The sequence below is a fragment of the Vigna unguiculata genome, chromosome 5, assembly GCF_037176805.1.
Source record: "Vigna unguiculata cultivar grain cowpea cultivar isolate G323 ecotype 2 chromosome 5, ASM3717680v1, whole genome shotgun sequence".
Taxonomy (NCBI): Eukaryota; Viridiplantae; Streptophyta; class Magnoliopsida; order Fabales; family Fabaceae; genus Vigna; species Vigna unguiculata.
Window position 1 is genome coordinate 52,245,336 of NC_140796.1, and position 20,350 is coordinate 52,265,685.

At 33.0% G+C, this 20,350-nt stretch overlaps 3 protein-coding genes across 5 annotated transcripts; 1 reads left to right on the top strand and 2 right to left on the bottom strand.

Annotated features, from left to right (window-relative positions):
- Positions 1-863: 863 nt before the first annotated feature.
- LOC114183086 (factor of DNA methylation 4-like) lies at positions 864-5,517 on the top strand. Of its 2 annotated transcripts, none has more exons than XM_028069939.2 (7): positions 864-1,018; positions 1,707-2,841; positions 3,048-3,229; positions 3,347-3,415; positions 3,516-3,824; positions 4,490-4,708; positions 5,113-5,517. In XM_028069939.2, exons 2-7 carry the CDS (start codon positions 1,707-1,709, stop codon positions 5,341-5,343), a joined length of 2,145 nt encoding a protein of 714 aa, XP_027925740.1. In that variant the 5' UTR covers positions 864-1,018; the 3' UTR covers positions 5,344-5,517. The 2 variants fall into 2 exon arrangements, with proteins under 2 accessions (XP_027925740.1, XP_027925741.1); XM_028069940.2 differs by having other exon boundaries at positions 3,516-3,800.
- Positions 5,518-7,979: 2,462 nt separating this feature from the next.
- Positions 7,980-9,121, bottom strand: LOC114183254 (expansin-A6-like). Its single transcript, XM_028070194.2, has 3 exons — positions 8,895-9,121; positions 8,486-8,804; positions 7,980-8,403 (listed from the first exon to the last, which is right to left on the bottom strand). The coding sequence occupies exons 1-3, from the start codon at positions 9,034-9,036 to the stop codon at positions 8,094-8,096; spliced, it is 771 nt and encodes a 256-aa protein (XP_027925995.1). The 5' UTR covers positions 9,037-9,121; the 3' UTR covers positions 7,980-8,093.
- A 5,232-nt stretch (positions 9,122-14,353) lies between these two features.
- Positions 14,354-19,149, bottom strand: LOC114183567 (RHOMBOID-like protein 1). Of its 2 annotated transcripts, XR_014994851.1 has the most exons (7): positions 18,585-19,149; positions 18,215-18,378; positions 17,854-18,017; positions 17,457-17,728; positions 16,599-16,725; positions 16,143-16,375; positions 14,354-14,715 (listed from the first exon to the last, which is right to left on the bottom strand). XR_014994851.1 is itself a non-coding variant. In XM_028070635.2 (6 exons), the coding sequence occupies exons 1-6, from the start codon at positions 18,905-18,907 to the stop codon at positions 16,247-16,249; spliced, it is 1,179 nt and encodes a 392-aa protein (XP_027926436.1). In that variant the 5' UTR covers positions 18,908-19,149; the 3' UTR covers positions 15,938-16,246. The 2 variants fall into 2 exon arrangements, 1 of the variants encoding a protein (XP_027926436.1); XM_028070635.2 differs by lacking the exon at positions 14,354-14,715 and having other exon boundaries at positions 15,938-16,375.
- Between the last annotated feature and the right edge of the window lie 1,201 nt (positions 19,150-20,350).

Consider the following 20,350-nt stretch of genomic DNA (forward strand, 5'->3'; position numbering starts at 1 on the left):
GAGGCGAAACCATAGGGAAGAACAATATTTTTAAATATGAACTCTAAAGTTTAAATAGCTTAGTTGTGGTAAAATTGTAGTTGAATAAGTATTAATAAAAGTTCAACAATAGTATAATAACATTAAGCAATCATTGCAATAAGATTTTTAAAACTATAAATAAATTACTGTTTTATAAGTTTTTAACATATAAAATAAACACAATAATTGCAATAATGTATATCATATACTTAAATTACAATTGAACATAGGAATATTAGTTAATATATCAACATATATGATATATGATAAAAAAAATATAAACTAATCTAATAAGAAAAAAAGATAAAAAAATCGTAAATTAATAATATAAATGAGTAACTTGGCTATTGATATAAAAAACCAGTGATTGATAAAAAAATTTATACCATTTTATTAAAAATATGTTTGTTTAAATATTTTATATTAAATTTAAATAAAATGACTAATCTAAACAAAATAAAAAGTACCAATTTAAAATAATTTTATATATCAAAATTTGATGAGTTTTAAAATAAGATATTGGTCAGTTTAATTTAACTAACTAATGATATTAAAAATTAATGTTAGGTTTAATTCAGGAGAGAGAAACATAAAACAACAGATTTTTATTTTGAATTTGAATTAAACTGTACGTTTGTTTTAAACTTAAGCTTTTGTTTTCCTTTGAATGCAAATTATTAACTTTAATTCCCTCATTCAAATATTATTATTAAAGAAAAAAATGGACAAATATTTTAAGCTTATATTACTTAATCTTTTAATACCACACCATAATTAAGCTATTATTTATTATATAATCATTATTATCATTTTTTATTTTTCTATATGGAGTAGTAGTTCCAAAAGAAGGCGCAAACCAATAGCTGTGCATGCGTGCATCCTCATAGCAGAAGTTGTGAGGGTTCTCCTGCAACACCTCAAAAACGAAAATCCCTTTTTCTCTCTCACCTTCACTAACTACAAACCCTAATATCTCTGTGCTTGTGGTCGAGCCAAGGTAAGGATGTTTCACCTTCACATTCACATGAGGATTTTCACTGTTTCTGCAGAAATTCTGAGTTTTCTGGTTTTAATAGTGATTTTCGATTTTTTATATGCTCTGTTCAGTTCTAAATGTATATTATAGTTGTCTGAGGTGAAGGGTAAGGATGTTTCACCTTCACATCCACATGATCATTTTCACTGTTTCTGCATAGGTTCTGAGTTTTGTGGTTTTAATAGCGATTTTCGGTTTTTATATGCTCTGTTCAGTTCTAAATGTATATTTTAGTTGTCTTAGGTGAAGGGTAAGGATGTTTCACCTTCACATTCACATGCAGAGATTCTGAGTTTTCTGGTTTGAATAGCGATTTTCGGTTTTTATATGCTCTCTTCAGTTCTAGATGTATATTTTATTTGTCTTAGGTGATTAGGACATGTTCCACATCATTGTCTTGTAAAAATCACATGCTATTTTCATTCAGGGGATATATTGATGAGTAGACAAACTCTAAATTTTGTTGAGGATATGGCTTTTTCCTTTATATATATATATATATATATATATATATATATTTTACATATCCTGTTGATTTTAATTTTAATATTCTCTTGTGTTGTTTACGTTATATGAAAGATGTGTGGGTCGACTTATTTTCAAAATACTCCATTAAGCATGCGGGTAATCTTAAATTTCTCTTCTGCAGATGTCCGGTAAATCAGGACGAGTCCGGGAGTCTGACTTCGAATACTATGAGCGCGGCTATTATAAAGATTTGAAGGATGGTTACTATAAACTCGAAATCTCCAAGTCATCATATAGGTGTCCCTTTTGCCGGGACAATGATTACTCGTTGAGTGAGCTTTTGAGGCATGCAGTGAGATTTGAAAGGTACTCACGGACAATGAGGATAAAAGAGTTAGCCAAGCACTCTGCTCTTCAATTATACATTGAAAGACATATTGGTGTCAACAATAGATCTGAAAAAGTTGCTCATGATAGGCCAAGAAATGCCATCATTGATGGATCAACAAATGATGTGCATGATAAATTGAGAAATGTTGTCAATGATACACCAGTAAACATTGTCAGTAATAGACTTGGAAATATCGATGGTAAATCTGAAAATGTTGTCAATGATAGACCAGTAAACATTGTCAGTAATAGACTTGGAAATGTCGATGATAGATCTGAAAATGTTGTCAATGATAGACCAGTAAACATTGTCAGTAATAGACTTGGAAATGTCCATTATAGATCTGAAAATGTTGCCAAAGATCATCTATTTGTCTGGCCTTGGTTTGGTGTTGTTGGAAACATTGCCACTGAATTTAAAGACGGAAGACGTGTTGGTGAAAGTGGTGCCAATCTAAGGGATGAGTTTACTCGGAAAGGATTTCATCCCATGAGAGTTCATCCATTGTGGAACCGTTATGGACATTCAGGCTTTGCGATTGTAGAGTTCTCCAAAGACTGGGAGGGTTTCACCAATGCAATGAACTTTGAAAGAAGTTTTGAGGCAGAACACTGTGGTAAGAGAGATTACTACATTTCACGAAACCGAGGGGATAAACTGTATGGATGGGTAGCCCGTGATGATGACTACCATTCCAAGACTATAATCGGTGATTACCTTCAGAAGAATGGAGATTTGCAATCTGTTTCTGAAAAACAGGCAGAGGAGAAAAGGAAAACTTCACTGCTTGTCTGTGATTTAACTAATACCTTGAAAGTGAAACATGAGAAATTGGAACAAGTATGCAGCAAATATGATGATGTTAATGTGTCCCTGAACAGGGTCATGACTGAGAAAGAAGCAATGATTGAATCATATAACAATGGTACGTTGAAGTTTGAAGTGAATGGTTTACATTCCTATTTTTTGCTTCTGCTATTTTCCTCATAGCTTATTGTTTGTTTCCGTGTTGAAAGGTGAAACAATCAGGTTGTGATCATATCTACTTTTCCTGACAACCTACTTTCTGTTTATTTGAAGTGAAAATTTTCTAATCTTTCTTGGTATCTTCGTGTTTCATTGTTCAATTAGAAATAAAAAAAATGCGGCAGGAAACCCGAAAAAATTGGGAGACAATTTATGTGGCCCATGAAAAGGCCAGATTGGATCTGCGTTCTCAGAGGAAAATACTAGAGGGCCGTGAGAAGGATCTCCAGAGATGTCAAGTGCAAAATGAGAATGAGAGAAAAAAACTTGACCTTGAAAAGAAAAACGTAATCATTTTTGGCTGCTTAAAATTATGGATATTGCCAGTTTTTTTTTTTTTTTTGTGAAGTGCAAATAAGGCTGCATTTATTTAAATAATTTGAAGAGTGATTCATTTATTGCAGAATGATATGGCAATGATGGAGCAAAACAAGGCGGATGAGAGAGTGTTGCATCTGGCAGAAGAACACAAGGCACTGATTGAATGTTCTTCTTTGTACCAGTAATTAATTTAGTTCCTCTGTATGTATCTAAATAAGGTTTGACAGAGTCATTTTTGTGTTTGAAATGCAGAAAGAAAAGCAGAAAATGCATAAAAAGATTCTTCAACTGCAGAAAAAACTCGATGCCAAACAAACATTGGAATTGGAAATTCAACGGTTGAAGGGAGCTCTTCAAGTAATGAAACACATCGGAGAGGGTGACATCGAGGAGAAAAAAAAATTGGATGAAATTAAACTGGAACTTGAAGATAAGGAAGAGGAGTTAAAAGAACACGAAGATCTTCAACAAACTCTTGTTGTCAGAGAACGTAAAACCAATGACGAGTTGCAAGATGCTCGCAAGGAGTTAATACTTGTATGTCTTTTTCTAAGCATAAATGTATGTATTTGATGTTATTTCAACTTTAGTCATTTGATTGAAAGGTCTCTTCCAATTAATCATTTTACTAACCGGGAGTGAGGGCTTTTATTTGTCTAAATTACCTGGTAAAATTGTGAACAAATATAAGGCCTGTCTTGAATTTTTTAATTTTTTAATTGACATACAACTGGTTGTATATTAATCGCTGCATACTGTTTCATGTTTAGCAGTCTGCCTATTATCATTATAGTCTTATAATTTGTATCATATTCAAAATATGATATTGGTGATTAGCTGCAATGGACTTAAACTTATCTGTTATCCATGTATTTGCGATTCACCAGCTACACCTATCGTGCTTTAACTTGTGTCTCAATACTTCTCAAGTGCAGTTTTTCAATGGTATTATGTTCTTTGAATCACGTGGTTGCTTATTGGCCCTTTGTAGAAAGACTGTGTGTTTTGGTGTCTACTGGATATGATTGAAATCCACGTTGTTTAGCATTTCTGAAAAAAATTGGTAGAATTAGGTCAAATCCATTGTCTATAAAACTGGTATGCTGCTTAACCTTGTAGCAAATATGTTCTATAGTTCGGCTAGTTTGTTGTGTTGCTTATTGTTTCCGCGATGGTTGTTTTATGTTTGTATTTTTCTGTACATAATATAATATTCTTGTTCACAGTGGCTGGGGAAGTCACACAGTAATCGGGCTACTATTGGTGTTAAAAGAATGGGGGAGCTTGATGAAAAACCCTTTGTGGGAGCAGCCAGGAGAAAATTTTCTGATGATGAAGCGGATGTGAGAGCAGTGGAGTTGTGCTCACAATACGAAGCTTATCTTAGAGATCCAAGCTGGTATCCATTTAAAATTTTAACAGACAAGGAAGGAGAAAAGGCTAAGGTACACTGATTTCCAGAATTACGTCTTCAAATTGAAACCATCTTTTTAATCCCTAGAACTGTTCATGTAGTCATTTTAATTCCGGAAGCTACCTGATGATGGCCTCATTAGCCTAGCTAGAGTAGCACTTCAAAAATTCATTGCATCATTTCATAATAGTTAAAACTGTGGGGAGAAGGTTTGACACCTTCGTTCATTATTAGTCTTATAAATAAACAATGATTACATGTAATTACTATTCATAATTACAAACATCTTAATATTCTATTGTAGAAAGATGAAATTGCAGGGTAAGGTGCCCTCATGTTTTTGTGCACATAGTTTGTCGTTGTTTTTTCTTTTTTTTCTTTTTCTGATAGTCCTACATGGATAATGATCTAACTTATGTTGGATGTATTATATAGGAAATTTTAGATGAAGAAGATGAAAAACTGAAACATTTGAAGGATGAGTATGGTGATGAGGTCTATCGAGCTGTGGCTACAGCTCTGATGGAGGTGAATGAGTACAATCCTAGTGGTAGATACCCAATACCGGAGATATGGAATGCAAAGGAAGGAAGGAAGGCACCGTTAAAGGAGGGAATTTCATATTTAATTAGGCAATGGAAAGTGTCAAAGCAGCGAAAGAAGTAGGATCCCATTCGGAACTTCAATTTTATGTTCTTCCTATTCACAAAACAGGATTTACTTTAACTCCATAGTCACAAATTACATGTTCTTCAATTTTACATGTACTACTGATATCAGACCTTGGTTGAAAGTGAATCTGCACATTATACTGTTTAAATTTGAGAATTTCTTTTGTTATTCGTGTGGTGCTTTTTATTTGATAGTTTATTATCTTGTTAATTCATAAATTAAAAACTGAGAAAAATATAACCATGCATACCATGTGTTACGATTTTAATCAAAGGTGGCAATATTTTAGCATTACGGATGAGTCTCAATATGTTGAAAGTATTTTATTTCATGTACCTATTCTATAACTCTGCTTTGACTAATTTATTTTATATCTTAATTGAATATTTTTCTATTACACTTGGTTGTTATTGAATATTTTAGGAAAAGTTGTTAATTCATTAATATCTTAGTTGTGAATGAATTAATAAATAAAATCGTAATATTCAATTAAAATAAAAACGAAATATTTGATAAAAAGCTAGTGAAAGCAGTTATAGGTGAATGTAAGCACCAACAGTTGTGAATGTTTGAGGACTCTGTTTTTTCTTATTCTCTCCAGAGCCTCTACTACAATCCTTTGCATTAATGGGACCAGATTTTGAAAAGTTATTCTTACCAATTCTGGGAGTATTTTCCTTTTTCTTTCTACTGTTCAGAACTAAAGAGTCTGAACAAAGCTAATGGACTTGATTTCACATAGAAGAGAGTGGGTTGGCCTGCACAGTCCTTATAAATTTAAATTGTAAAAAATATTATGGTTTTTAATATTAGATGAAGATAAAAAACTCCATGATGTAATAATTAAGTGTATAAAAGTAAGGATTATTAATTACAAAATAACCTAATCATTATAATTAATAATATTTTTAATTTCAATAAAAAAATTCTTATTAACTATAATTAAAAAATAAGATTAAAAAATATAACTATTATTTTGTTCTAATAAAATGAAAATTTTATTAGTTATGTTTGAGTTATTTTCTTTTTGAATGTAAAATATTATACTAATTAATTCAAAATAACAATTAATAAATAAACAAATTCGTTGGTCAGATATTATATGGAGAATAAAAATATTACTCACATTCCTTATACGAAACGAAATGAATCGAATAACATCCCTAATTCCCTAATTGAGTCAATATGAACAAATTGGTCCGTACAGTGAAATTGTCTTATCTTATAAACTATAACTTTATTTTATTTTATATCTAATTGATATACAGGCAATTTCCAACGTTGTGTTGTAGGATTTTTTTTTTCAAAGGAGATATAGCCTTATAAACTAAATTTGAAATCAGAAATGGATCAGATAAGAAAGATATTATACTGTAAACTATTTTCTTTAATTAAATATTCAAAATAATATAATTCAATTATAGTTATTTTTTCTCCCAAATTATACAAAATATTATCTATTATTTATGTGAATATGAAAATGATTGACCTTCTTTTTATATATCTATTACAATAGAAAATTAAAATTATTTATTATCAGTATCTTTTTAATAATAATTTTTGATACAAAATTTATAAATTAAAGCTAATTTTTTTTATAAATACTTTTATATTAAGTCAATAGCTGTTAACCCCTCATTTAAGGGATATAGAAATGTTTTTTTTAATGTAGTTTGTTAGTTTTTGTGTAAGTCATAAATGAAGATAGAAACATCATATTTGAATAGGGGCAGCGGGTTGACTCGTCATTTTGTCACTAATCTGGCGGGCTGGTCAGGTTATTACATTTAACTCACTGATTTATTGATTAATTTCATTTGATTTAATTCTTTTAACTTTTTATTAAATTAATTAAATAATTCAAATATATAATAGTATAATAGTTTGAATAATTAATCCTTACTATTAAGTTTTAAATATTATTTATAATGAAGTAAATTAAGATGTGGAAATATAGTTCTAATTTACTCTATTAAAAATATTAATTAATTAATTAAATACTTATTTACATAATTAAATTTATATACATGCAAAAAATAAAAAGTTATAAAGCGTTGGAAGTTGAAAATGACTTGGTTTTGGCGGTAGAACTTAGATGTCAAGAAGAATAAGGACACAACCCAAGAAAACAGATCGCAACAGATCGCAACGATCCAAATACTATCGGGCATCACTTTTTTGTTTTTTGTTTTTTTTCAAAAATCAACATAACTCACATGCTTCCAGGAGACATCATAATATATATTCAATTGATAGCAATATAAAATATAATACCAAAATTTTAAAAAATAAAAATGCTAATTAGCCGCGGGCTACATTTTTTCCCTAGCCGCTTCAGCATTTCCTACACTATTGGAGCGTACAACTTCACGCGCGCACCCTAACATTAATTAATTCAAAAATAAAACACTATGAATCAACAAACCAAACAAAAGTCAAACCCTTTGTCGTACAAAAGCTGTCACTCACTCACTCATTCACCGATTCATCATCACTAACCACTAATCACGAATCAACTCCCCCTGCACTCCATCACAGTCTCCCAAACATTGCAGTCAAAAAAATAATCCAAAAAGGGCAAAAATGGAAATAGATAAATGGTGGTGGTGGTGGGATTGGGAAGCCGAACAAAAAGAAAACGACCTTGTACTTTTTATATATGGATATTTATATATAGAAAGAAAATAAAATAAAATAAAATTAGAAAGAAAAAGAAATAGAGTAAAGTGTTTGTGTAGTGAGAGTCAGACACGGAAGTTTTTGCCGGTGAAAGTTTGACCAAATTGCCAATGTGGCGGAGCAATGTTCCAGGAGGTGGAAGAGCGACGGTCACTGGCGGTGACTCTGAAGGACAAAGCTTGGCCCACAAGAACCGCGTTTGACTGCCAGTTTTGACCCCAGTTCCGGCTCATCGGCATCCAACCGGTTCGCGACCCTTTAATGTAGGTGTGCACCAGATCCCCTGCACCCGCCACGTTGCTGATCAGCACCAAGTTGAAGTAACGGAAACCGTTGATCGTGAACCTCATTCCCCCATGCTTCATACATGGCACCCTAAACCAAAAACCAACCAACATTAACCACCAACTAACTAACAACAAAACCACCCAAACCTTAACAATAAATGTGTGTGTACCTGCGGTAGGCGACTGGTACGATACCGGCGCGGTATTCCGCGATTTTGAGGAACATGGGCATGGCGAGGTCGAAGTGAGGGCGAGGGGGGTTGCACCAGCCGCCATTGTCGTTGGGAAGAGCGTAGTTTGGCGGACAGAAGTTGGTGGCAGTGATGAAGATGGAAGGGCTTCCGGAGTGACACCATTGCTTGTCGTTTGCGCATTTTATCTCAAAACACGCCCCGCAGCTCAGGCCATTGTTGAACAGTGCCGTGCTCAACGCCGCCGTGTTAACTCCGTACCCTTGGCTGTACAGGTTTCCGTACCCGCAAGCTCCACCTGAACACACACACGCACATTGTTAGAGAAAATGATAAACGTGACAAAACATGTTACATGCTACATGTTAAAACTACATAGTACACACACCCATGGTGCCGGAAGCATCGGACCCTCCGTAGAAGGTGGCGTGAGCACTTTGCCACGCGCCGCCGGTATAAACGCCTGGAATTCGAGCTTCCACCATCCACATTATGGACGCAAGACACAGTGCTATACTTAGCACACCCATTTTTTTTTCCCCTTGAAAGTGAAGAGAATGCGAAGAACAGAGAGAGATAATGGGATGAGTATTGAGTATTGAGTGTGTAACGAGTAGGGAAGGTTGGAGTACTTATGGAGGAGAAGCCTTCTTGGTGGGAACTCAAAACCCTCTTCACTGTGGGGGCCACGTTCGAAATTCTCAAACTTCTCTCTGCTTATTAAATGCCACCTTTTTTCTTAAAAATAAATTAATGCCTTCTTTACGTGATTGTAATGGTAAGAAAAAAAAAAAAGTTTCTTTCTTTCTTTTATTTTACTTTACTTTATATTACGTGATAAGTAAATATGTTCCCACCAAAGCTCAACTGCACCATCATCAGTGTCCGTAGGTGACACTTCTAAATTCTACTGCCACCGTCATCACTGTGGGTTCCATGCAATAATATAGTAAGTACTCTGTGTCGGGAAGTGTTGAATTGAAATCCGTTTCTTTAATTTCTTTGGTGGCATTTTCGGATTCTGCTTTGTTTTTGTAAAATTATGTTCGTTTTGAAGGAGGGACCTGAATCATGATCATCGTCCAACAGACAACGTGAAAAGGACAAGTAAACGAACCAAATCCTTGGGAAAATTCGATTTTCAGTTTGTCACGTTCATATTAGTAGGAATGAAACCTGCTATGAGAGAGCAAACGAATGCAGTAACCATATTCTCTGTTCATATTAACATGTCTCCACCTCATTTCCTTCTCATGGTAAACTTCTGTAAAACCTAATGGTCTCCAGATAAGGTTGTTTTTGGTGTTTTTTTTTTTTTTATCTTTTATAATAATAACAAAAAATGTGAAGAACTGAGGGTGACAGTGGTGTTCAAAGAAAGAAGGGGAGATTAGTGGGTGGCGTGATGTGCGGGTTTGATGAGAGTAGGTGAATCCCCCAACGACATAATTTATTATATAAATCATACAAGTGTCACACGTCAACCAAGAATGACCAGAATCAAATTATGTTTAACTTTACACTAGAGTAAATACATTATACACTTCTCACTTTTTACCCTGTGAAATAACATTCTCATTTGATCGAAGTAAAAAAACCTTTATACCGACTTTTTATTGAGATATATACAAGCGGAAAATATATTTAATATGTTATATTAATGATTTATTAAGTCTTTTTTAATATATGTTAATTCATATATATATATATATATATATATATATATATATATATATATTAAGAAAGAGTGGATGGTGGAGCCTCTCCTCTCCTTAATCATCGCTCCGCTCTCAGTGCCCTTTAACTATGCCTACGTGGTCCACCCAAACCCAATGCACATGCATGCATAAATACCTGCTTTTAACTAACCATAATATCTTTTTAATCTTTATCAATAAATTAATATGTATAATCTTTATATCACCATAGCAGTCTTCCCTTTAAGGTATATTCTTACCACTGAATATGAAAATTTTCATCACACCCTAATTCTTCAAGTTTTCTTTGGTTATGATAAGAGCTTGTAGATAATTCCTTAACTATAATCTATAATAATAAGTACGCTCTTTTTTTGTTAACTTTAATCAGAAAGTTTGTTTTATATCAGCACCAGCTAATTGGCATTACACCTATTTAATATTGAGAATAAACCAGCTTTGATGTCACGAGCACTGCTATTTGGTCCTTGATCCTGAAGAAAACTATTATTGGCTATGCAAACCATAGGAATAGGGAGGGTTGTTTAAAATAGCTGCATTTGTATTGTTAACTAAATAAATTGGAAAGTTAGTAGCATTGGATACCCCAAATATGAAAAGCTGATTGATGATGAACAGTTTACTGTTCATACCCTGTATTTCGTTAAGTTCATCATTTGATTCCTCTTTTTGGAACATTCTTATGTTGTCAAAGTTTATAAACATGTCTCACTTGAAAAAGGAGGGAAATTTTGTTCTGATGAGCAAAACCAGCAAATTCAAGTAAAGCTCAAATTGAACTGAAAAGGTTCAAGTAGGATATGAGTAACTAGAAATTCAATTCCATATATATCTGTTGATGATAGAAACTCATACATTACTTTGGAAACATTTTTTTCACAATTAGACGTCTTAAGAGGTGTGAGGCATCACATATGCACAACCACGTAAGACACTGTAACCGAACATTTATTTAGAAATTAGAACCCTATTTTTCCCTAGCCAATGTCATAATTTTACAAAAGTAGGTTATATTTTTGTGTAGAGACACCCTTTTAGCGTGAAAAGGGAATCCAAACATTGTCAACAAGGATATATATATATATATATATATATATATATATATATATATATATATATATATATATATATATATATATATATGTATTGCTTTTTCACTTTTCAATAGTCAATTGTTTGTTGTTTATTGATAATAATTTGGAGGAAAAACATGCATGTACCTAAATTCAAATTGTGTAAATGATATTGGGTCATGTGGAAATATGATTAGTAGGTAATTAATTAAGTGAATGTGGAAACAAACAGTGAAGTCACTACGTTTAGCACCATCTGTGGACTTGTGTTTCGTCAATCATGAATCATCAAGCATCATGGTGTGGGGCACAGATAGCAATGTGATTAGAGTGATCAACTTTATAGTCCCTTAATGTAACCCAAAAAAGAGTGACTACTAAAATAGTCTCTACAATCACGGCAATCTGAAGAAGTATGTGGTGGGAGACTAAGCTCATACACCGAATATATGTTAAGAAGTAAAGTAAATTTTAAGTCTAATTCAATCTTATAAAACTTAAATTGTTGTGAGATTTTTAATGCACCCCTTCACGTCAGACATATATATTTCGAATATGAGACTAAATATTAATAGATGGCCCGATAACAGATAGAATAATAGATCTAACAAAGGACTTTAAACCTAAGTCAATCTTATAAAATCAACATGTAAAGTAAGATTTGCGGTCACTTACAAACTGTAAATTCGTCTTATTTCTGGACTACTTGAGACATAGAACGGTATGTATGTATGATATTTTGCAGATGAGTTATTCTTTGCTGAAAAAAAATGGTGCAGAGCTAAATTCACGTTGTTGTGATTATGCACACTCCAATGCTTTTTACCAAGAAATTAAGAAATTCCTAAAGAAAGCAAAAGGCATTGAACGTTGACCTTAGTAATCTGAGATCTTATCGTTATTCTCTTCCTTTTGTTGTTATTATATTTGTCAGCAATACCATGTTATTATAGTTTACTCAAGTTAATGTCCCAATGCAGTATCTTATGAACTATTAAAAATTGTGACTGCGTATGAAGCAGTGTACCGTGTACGACGGGAATCGCTTTGTTAATATGTTTTTCGAGTGTTTCTCATTGGACGCTATCCATGATTGACATTAACTGGTTGGGTTTAACTGGGGACTTGGTAATCGTGTAACGAGTCCGAGTTTAAAGCCAAGAGGAAGAACTGTTTAATCTCGCGTCTCTGATTCCTTTCCCGTATGGATAGTACAACAAGAGGACAAAACTTTTTCATATAAAATTATCAGAAAACAGGATCTCAGTTGAAAGTATGCAACCAATGATTTTTCTTTAAAATGCAAACTGAACTGATTCAAGATTAATGAATTGCATCGTTCCTGTATTCTGAACCAAACTAGTAAATAAAATACCTATTTGGAGAGAAAAAAACAAACAGTTGAAAAGTAATTTGTTGGAATGGAATCAAACAAATATCTTGGTTCTGTTCATTATAGAGAATGGTTGGACATTTTAATTCCTCGTTTAGATTAGTTCAGTTCAGTTCATTGGTAAATTTTGCTTAAGATTCTTTCTGAACAACCCCAATACTGATACGGACATGTATCTAAAATTCAAATGAAATTAACTTAACATGCAGAGACATGTTGTGTTGTGTTTTCAATTAACAGAAGGACTTATTAGGTGGGATAGTGGGAATATGAAACCTGACCACTTTTATTTGCTGACTTTAATTTGTTTTTCACTTTTAGAACGGAGTATTTTTCACGTTAGGTGATGATCTTTTTGGCCTTCACTTTCCACACCATATTCTCAATACAGAGAATGGACTAGAGAACGGGGAACATTTGGTGCCACCATTTTAGGCTTAATTGCTGGGGACACACACACACACACACCATGCTTTTGATTTATTTGGTCATCGATGACCAAATGCACTCCTCCACAACCAGCTTTTTCCCCTTTTAATTTGAAAGCAACACTATAGTGGCTGGTTTGGTTGTAAATAGATTCATTCCCTAAAACTAAAATATTTAAATGCTTGGAATAAAGTTAGTCAACAAGTCTCCATTTCCCATAAGCATCTTGACCTAAAGTTTCTCAAATTAACATACAAATTTAGACCCGGAGGTAGCCTAATCTAACACCTTCTCTCTGTATTTTCCTTGCAATGGTGTGGATGCAACTTGGAACAGCACCATTGTCTTGCACATGCCCTTTGTGACCAAGAGCAAAGATAGTCCAAAAGATTGCATGTGGTGATTGGTGTGAATGTGTGATGAAAAATAGACCAAAATCCACACTATTCACTAACTTAGAGAAGATGGGTTGCCCCCACCAACTTGCAAATATTCAGTTACTCTCTGCAACTTTATCCATTTCAATCTTCCTTCCATGTGATATTTAATACAAAGCTAAGAATATGCATTCATTCTTGTCAAAGTTTGTGGCTGGACTGTGACCAAAGGATAGTAAATACAAATACAATATACATCTTTACTTTTTGCTTTATACTCTTAATTAATATTACTTTTTAAGAACTAAACTCTTCCATTACATTTTTTCTTTGTTGACTTCAGTAAATTTCAAAACTTTGCTAACTAATTATAAAACTTGGCCACAGTTAAAAACACACATAACCACATTATGGGATTGTTCTTGCTTTTGTTTACAGGACCCCATTTTGTTGTTCTGGAATGATTTGCTTCACTTCGAATGAATGTACAGTACGAGGGAAGGATAGACAACAGATAGAGGGGATCAATACCAGTTTCACAAAAAAGGGGAGACAACATTGTCAGTCAAATGGACAAACTCATTCATTACACCTTAAATTAAGTAAACAACGTTTTTCTCCAATGGATGTGTCACCGTTTCATTGAAAAAATACGTTAAATATGATGAGAAATAAAGTAATGTATATAATATAGTATGCTTCTAAGATCTTTGGTAACTTTTTCTTTTGAACGTGAAATTAGAAGTTTAAGCACCAGTGAAAGTACTTTAACTAAAAAGAACTATTTTAAGAGTTTTAAGTTAACCAGAAACTCTTAAATTATTTCGTGATCACGTAGTTTTTTCATAACTGGGACATATATGAACACTAATTTATTATGTATATCAAATTTATGCAACAATAAATAAAAGAACAAGTTAAAGATACACGTTTGTATGTTTAAGAAATACATTATGTTGATTTTGAAGCACATTGGTGATGCAAGATGCATCACCCAACTTGGTCTAACAGAAACTATCAACTAATGATTGGAAGTTGGTACTATGTCAATTCCCATCCAACATAATTATAATTGAGAATTGATTTACATGAACACATACCATAGTAGTTCAGATTTATCTCCTTTAATTTCCCCTTCAGGAAGGAAACAATTTGTGCCTAGCTAGCACTTTCATCTGCTCTGTCAACTTTGCCAAGATGCCTTCAAAATGAATTTATACTGAAAAAACAAGCAAGAAGAAGGTTGAAAATGTATAACAATGATGATGTCGTAGAGTATATGTATGTAACTGAATTTGGCTTGAATGCAGATGTAGTAATCATCATATTCATAAAACTTGCCCTGCGTTCAACGTTAGAATATTTTATTGTATCAGTGGACAACTTTAACTTCTTTGGAAAGCTAAGTTTTCTCTTAAGCTCATTGCAATAATTTACAAACTTCATGTTCTAATCCCACTGTCTATACTTTTTCTTTGTTTCTCCTTTTGGGGTTCCTATGATCATGGAAGCAAGTAACTTCCTTCTTTATGGTCCTCTTCGTATTCCTAACTACCATTGTCGAAAGTACCAACTACCATACCATCATATTTAACTACTGGTTACAACATGCGAGAGGGGGGCCACAGAATTAGGAATGGAGATTTGAGGTGATATCAGAAAGAGAAAGGCATAAGCATCAATGGTTCTTTCTTCTTACCAGGAGTCACAAATTCTCCCAATCCAACCGTAAAAAGTTAGGTGGCACACCAGAAATTCTTAAAGAACGTACCCTATTATGACAAGAGTGTTGAACTACTAATAATTGTTCACATTGTTTCAGCAAGCAGTTGAAACAATCATAGCACTTCATTTATTCAAGGCATCAAACAGGAACCCTGCAACTGGCTCAGCCAGACTTCTAAATGCTCTTTTATAACCCATCAGAAACCTACCCTTTTTAACTTGATTTAATATATATATATATATATATATATATATATATATATATATATATATATATTAAAAACATAAATTTGATGTTATTTTCAGTTTAAGAAAATTTAAAGTTTATAAAGATTAAGAAAATTATAGCTTTTTTTTTTCATCTTATGGCACCTGTCCTCCCAAGTAAAAAAGAAAGAAAAAACCTATTTTCTTTCCAAAGGATAATAGGAACTAAATAAGTACCAAGAAATTGAAGACTATATTGGGATGTTTCTTTCTGCAACCCACAACCTTTTTACCACCTTCCATTTATTTAAGAATAAACAATTCGAAATTTAACCATTTCATTCTACAAATTAATTTTGAACTGCATAGGTGTTGTGTGATGTCGGAAATTAGTGTGGTAAAATACAGATCATGAAGCTTTGACCACTTCTTTTACCCCCACAAAATGGAGAAAACAATTCAGCTTCATTTGTCAATTATCATTTTCATGATTTGGTCAGTATACTGGATTTGCTCTAACCAGTGTTGGTCCCTTGATGCCTTATCATTTAAAAGAAATAAAAATCTACAATCAATCCATTTGACAACATTTACTACATCTGAGAAGTATTTTTGCTACTTTAATAAAATATAACTTCCTCTCTTTCTGTTACAAAAGAATACTAGCACATTGTAATTCATAACTAAGATGGAAAAGCAGTGACAAGAATATACTACTAGTAATGGCGGTCATAATTTCTCTGTATCTGTAAGTATGATCATATACACAAGTTGCTGAAGCCATTTGCTTTATGAAATGTCACTTTGGCACGAGTGATCTATGAATTGCAAAGTTGAGAACATATCTGTTGTTGAGCATCCGTCGAGGTAGCATTTGAAAGAGGAAAAACGTCACTTTTCCCATTGCTCAAGCATGTTATGTTAAGCTGGTTTCCCATTTGGGTTGACTGCAGCATTGCATCAGAAAACATCAGTATCGAGACCAACCAACTTAGGTATAGGAAAAACATTGTAAGAAATCTTCTTAAGATAATGTGCTTGAATTCTCAGGCATTATATTTTGCCAACAAAATCATATAATTTCTTTTAACACAGCCACATAACTAATTCCATTAGCTTCTGCTATAGGAAGGTGCATGGATGCCATGTACACCGTGAAAGGGCACTAACCTCACATAAAAATTGTTGTGCTTTGCAGCTCCATTTTGAGGTGGGGACACAACTTAAGTAATGACACCATGAGCAGTGGTCATTCAAGTTAACACTTCGAAGAAGCAAAACCAGCCCAGTAACAAACCTGTCAAATTGCAGAGGTAAACAAGAAGAAAAAGTAGCACTAAGCAATAAGATTTAACTAATATATCATTGAAGCATGAATTGATAAATCTTGCCCAGGAAGAAAAACATAGGCAATATACAAAGAACTCAGAGCAAGGAGGATCAAGAACCATCCTATAGGGGAGAAAAGCCAGGATACACAAAACCACAGAGAGAGCATTTAAAGAGAGCTTTCCAATACCAATGCGTCTAACAAAGCCTTTGTAAAGCCCATGACCAGACACTCAGAATCTTAATAAGCATGGCAACAAATTTCTTTAACCATCCATAAAAATATATTTAAAAAATACATTTTTAAAACAATTTTTCAAAAACAACTTTTTAGAAAGTAAATTTCATAAAGTTTTAATAATAAAAAGGCAGTTGGGTAAATCTTTTATCCATTAAGTATTGATAGACGAATATATTGGATTTTGAAAAATAATGAATATATTTCATCTGTTTTACTTTTTTAATATCATTGTAATGGATGAACAGACTAGATGGATGATGAATAAACAGATTTCTTTCCGGGTGAATCCTGATCTGATAACCTTGTTCTTTAATACTACATGAAGCAATATGCTTAGTAAATTTACCAGTCATAATCCTCTGTAAATACACTAAGTAGAATATAATGCAATTAGATCACCTAACAAAACAGATGGTAATGTTCAAAACAGAAAGAAAGAAAATAAATGAAGAACTTACCCAGCAATCAGTACTACGAAGGATATGACCCACAGTGCATACTGATAAGGTTTGTGCTTGTATCTCACTGGAGGTCCAGTATGCGCAGAGCTAGAATTCCTGCGTCTGTGTCTACTACTAACCCATTTGAACTGGGGGCGAATCAAAAAGATAAACCCAAGAAGAAAGCCAGAGACAAATCCTCCAATATGAGCAAAATTGTCCACATGTGGAAGAATTCCAACAGCTAAATTGATTACAACAATGACTATAAGAGTCAATAAAGCTGCCAACTACAAAATAATACAAATATGGAATGCAGAAGAAATAAAATGTCAGTTATACAAATACAACGGAGGATTATTGTTTATTAGGAAGCAAGCACTATTGAATAGAACACATTTATTTAATCGTTCACCTTGTTGGCATATATTGTCCAATTTATCAACAGCTCTGATAGCATGCCCCCCAGTAAACCAAATAATGCACCAGAAGCACCAACAGAGATGCCTTCTGGTAAGAACAGAGCAGACAGCAAACTCCCTCCAAAACCAGATATCACATACAGAAATCCAATCCTAACTACAAAGGACGAGCAAAGCATATATTACAATCTGAAACTGGGATAGTTGCTAAACTCAGTCAAGTTTCTTGGTTTCCAGAACACTCATGCAATAAACCCTTATAAAGTTATAATGTGGTTTTGTTTTTGTTGTCATGAAAAAAAGAAAAGGAAATTATATAATGGGACAATGCAAAGATAATTACCAGAACCATACCAAATCCAAATTCTTGCTCAAGGCGAATTCCAATAAAAACAAGACTCAACATGTTGGCGAGCACGTGAACAACCCCACCATGCAACCATATACAAGAGAAGAGGCGCCAGACCTGGTGTTTATGAACCACTTTATCCACTTCAAGAGCACCCATCTTCCCTAATCTAAACATTTGTTTTTTAAATAAAAAAAAAATGTCAATAGCAGAATAAAAACAGCTCCAACCCAACAAATATGGATATATACCTACATAGTAACATGAACAAAACTGGTTACACTACCCGTTAGTAATTGTAACTATGACAGACGATTAAAGTAAAAAAAAAAAAAAAAACAGTGATTATAGGTGAATGGAGAAACAAGAACTGACGTGGAGGAAGAAGGGCCTAAGAGAGGGTTCTCTTTAAGAGGCTGAAAAGAGAATCTTCCAAGGAAAGAGGCAACGCATGAAGAGCTACCAGTGAAGGAATGCTTAGGACAATCGTTTATATACATGGTGACGATAAAGATGACAATGTTGGCCACCACGAACGTGGGGACGAGCCAGGGGAACCAGCGCCTAAAGAGGCTGAAGTTGTGATCGTCGACGGCGGGGGGGTTCGGCGGCGACGGTAAGGGTCTCCGGGCGGGGGAGTCGCGGCGCGGATGGACCTTGACCTCGATGCTGGTAGAAGATGGGTCGGTTCCCATCATGTTCCTCCTCGTCGACCCTTTGGCAAAAGATTGAAACTTTTTTAATCTAATGCATTGGAATGATTAAGATTTAGGGGTTTGGGAGTTAGTGAACGGAATCCAACATAGGGTAACGATGCAAGTTATGAGATGGGTGGTTGGGTGTTCTTGATTCGCATGGTCTTGTTTCTTCTTCTGTTTCTTTTACGCCAATTTTCTAACCAATGCCTCCAACCATGCCAATCTCTACCTGACTTCTTCAACCGTTTATATTTTTAATTATTATTTTTCACCTTAATAAAGATATACTGTGTTGTGCTGTACTGTGAAATTGTTTATGTGATCTCAGTGATGTGTTTTGTTTTTTTTTTCCTTTTTCTTCTTTCTAATTGATTAATTGATGTGACCCTTGATTTGGATCTAATCAAATAAAATAGCACATGCTCCACTCGTTTCTAATTCGAGACTATGGATATTTTAATTTAATTTATTTAACATTTTTATTTTAGGACACCTTACTTTATAAGCCATAACAATAAGATTGTGGGTTGAATTCTATGATTATGTAAAATTTAAAACACTAAATCTTAAATAAAATCTTGACAAAAAATTAATAAGAACATTTTTTAATTTTATAAATATATTCTTCCCTTAACAACTAAATAAAATATTAATTTTATAAGATCTTGTATTAGAGTAAAAAAGTCTTCAAAATCATTTCATAGAATGGAAGTTACATCAAATAAATTAAAACTTTGTTGAATAATACTTGTAATAAATATGACATAAGCATGCCTATGCTTTAGAAACTAATTAAACATTCTAAATTAGATCATTAAAAAAGGTTTTGTTTTTTATTCTCCTTTAAGATTTATTTATAAAAGAATTATAATTCATTACCTTCTAACCCGTTTAACGTGTCTTCCATTGTATTTATTCAATGATATTGTGTAAATATTACAAAGTAAATTTTTGGGCAGAATTTTTCTATTCAAGTACTCAAATAAGAAGTAATTCAATTATATATTTTTAAGTTTACTCATATAAGTGTTTAGAGTTCAATCTTAAACTTTGAAAGCCAAAAATCTCAATTCAAGATCACATAAAATTAATAATGAAAAAAAAAACACTTCGAACTAGATCTAATCATATAAGTCAAACTAATATCTAAATGTAGGTATCTCCTAATTTCGAACTAGCCATTCCAAATAAATGGGTATTTATTGCTAGTACACGTAAAGGTCTTAAATAACATGATCCACAAATAAAGGAATAAAATCACAATAGTACTATTTTAAATTCTGAATTTCATTTTCATTTTAAGAATATCGATATGAGTCACTAATTAAAGAATTTCAGTGAATATCTTAATGATAAAAAAATACCATAGTTTGTGTAAAAATAAGAAGAAAATGAAAACTACACATGAATTATAAAATAAAAAAAGAGCATAAAAATGACACA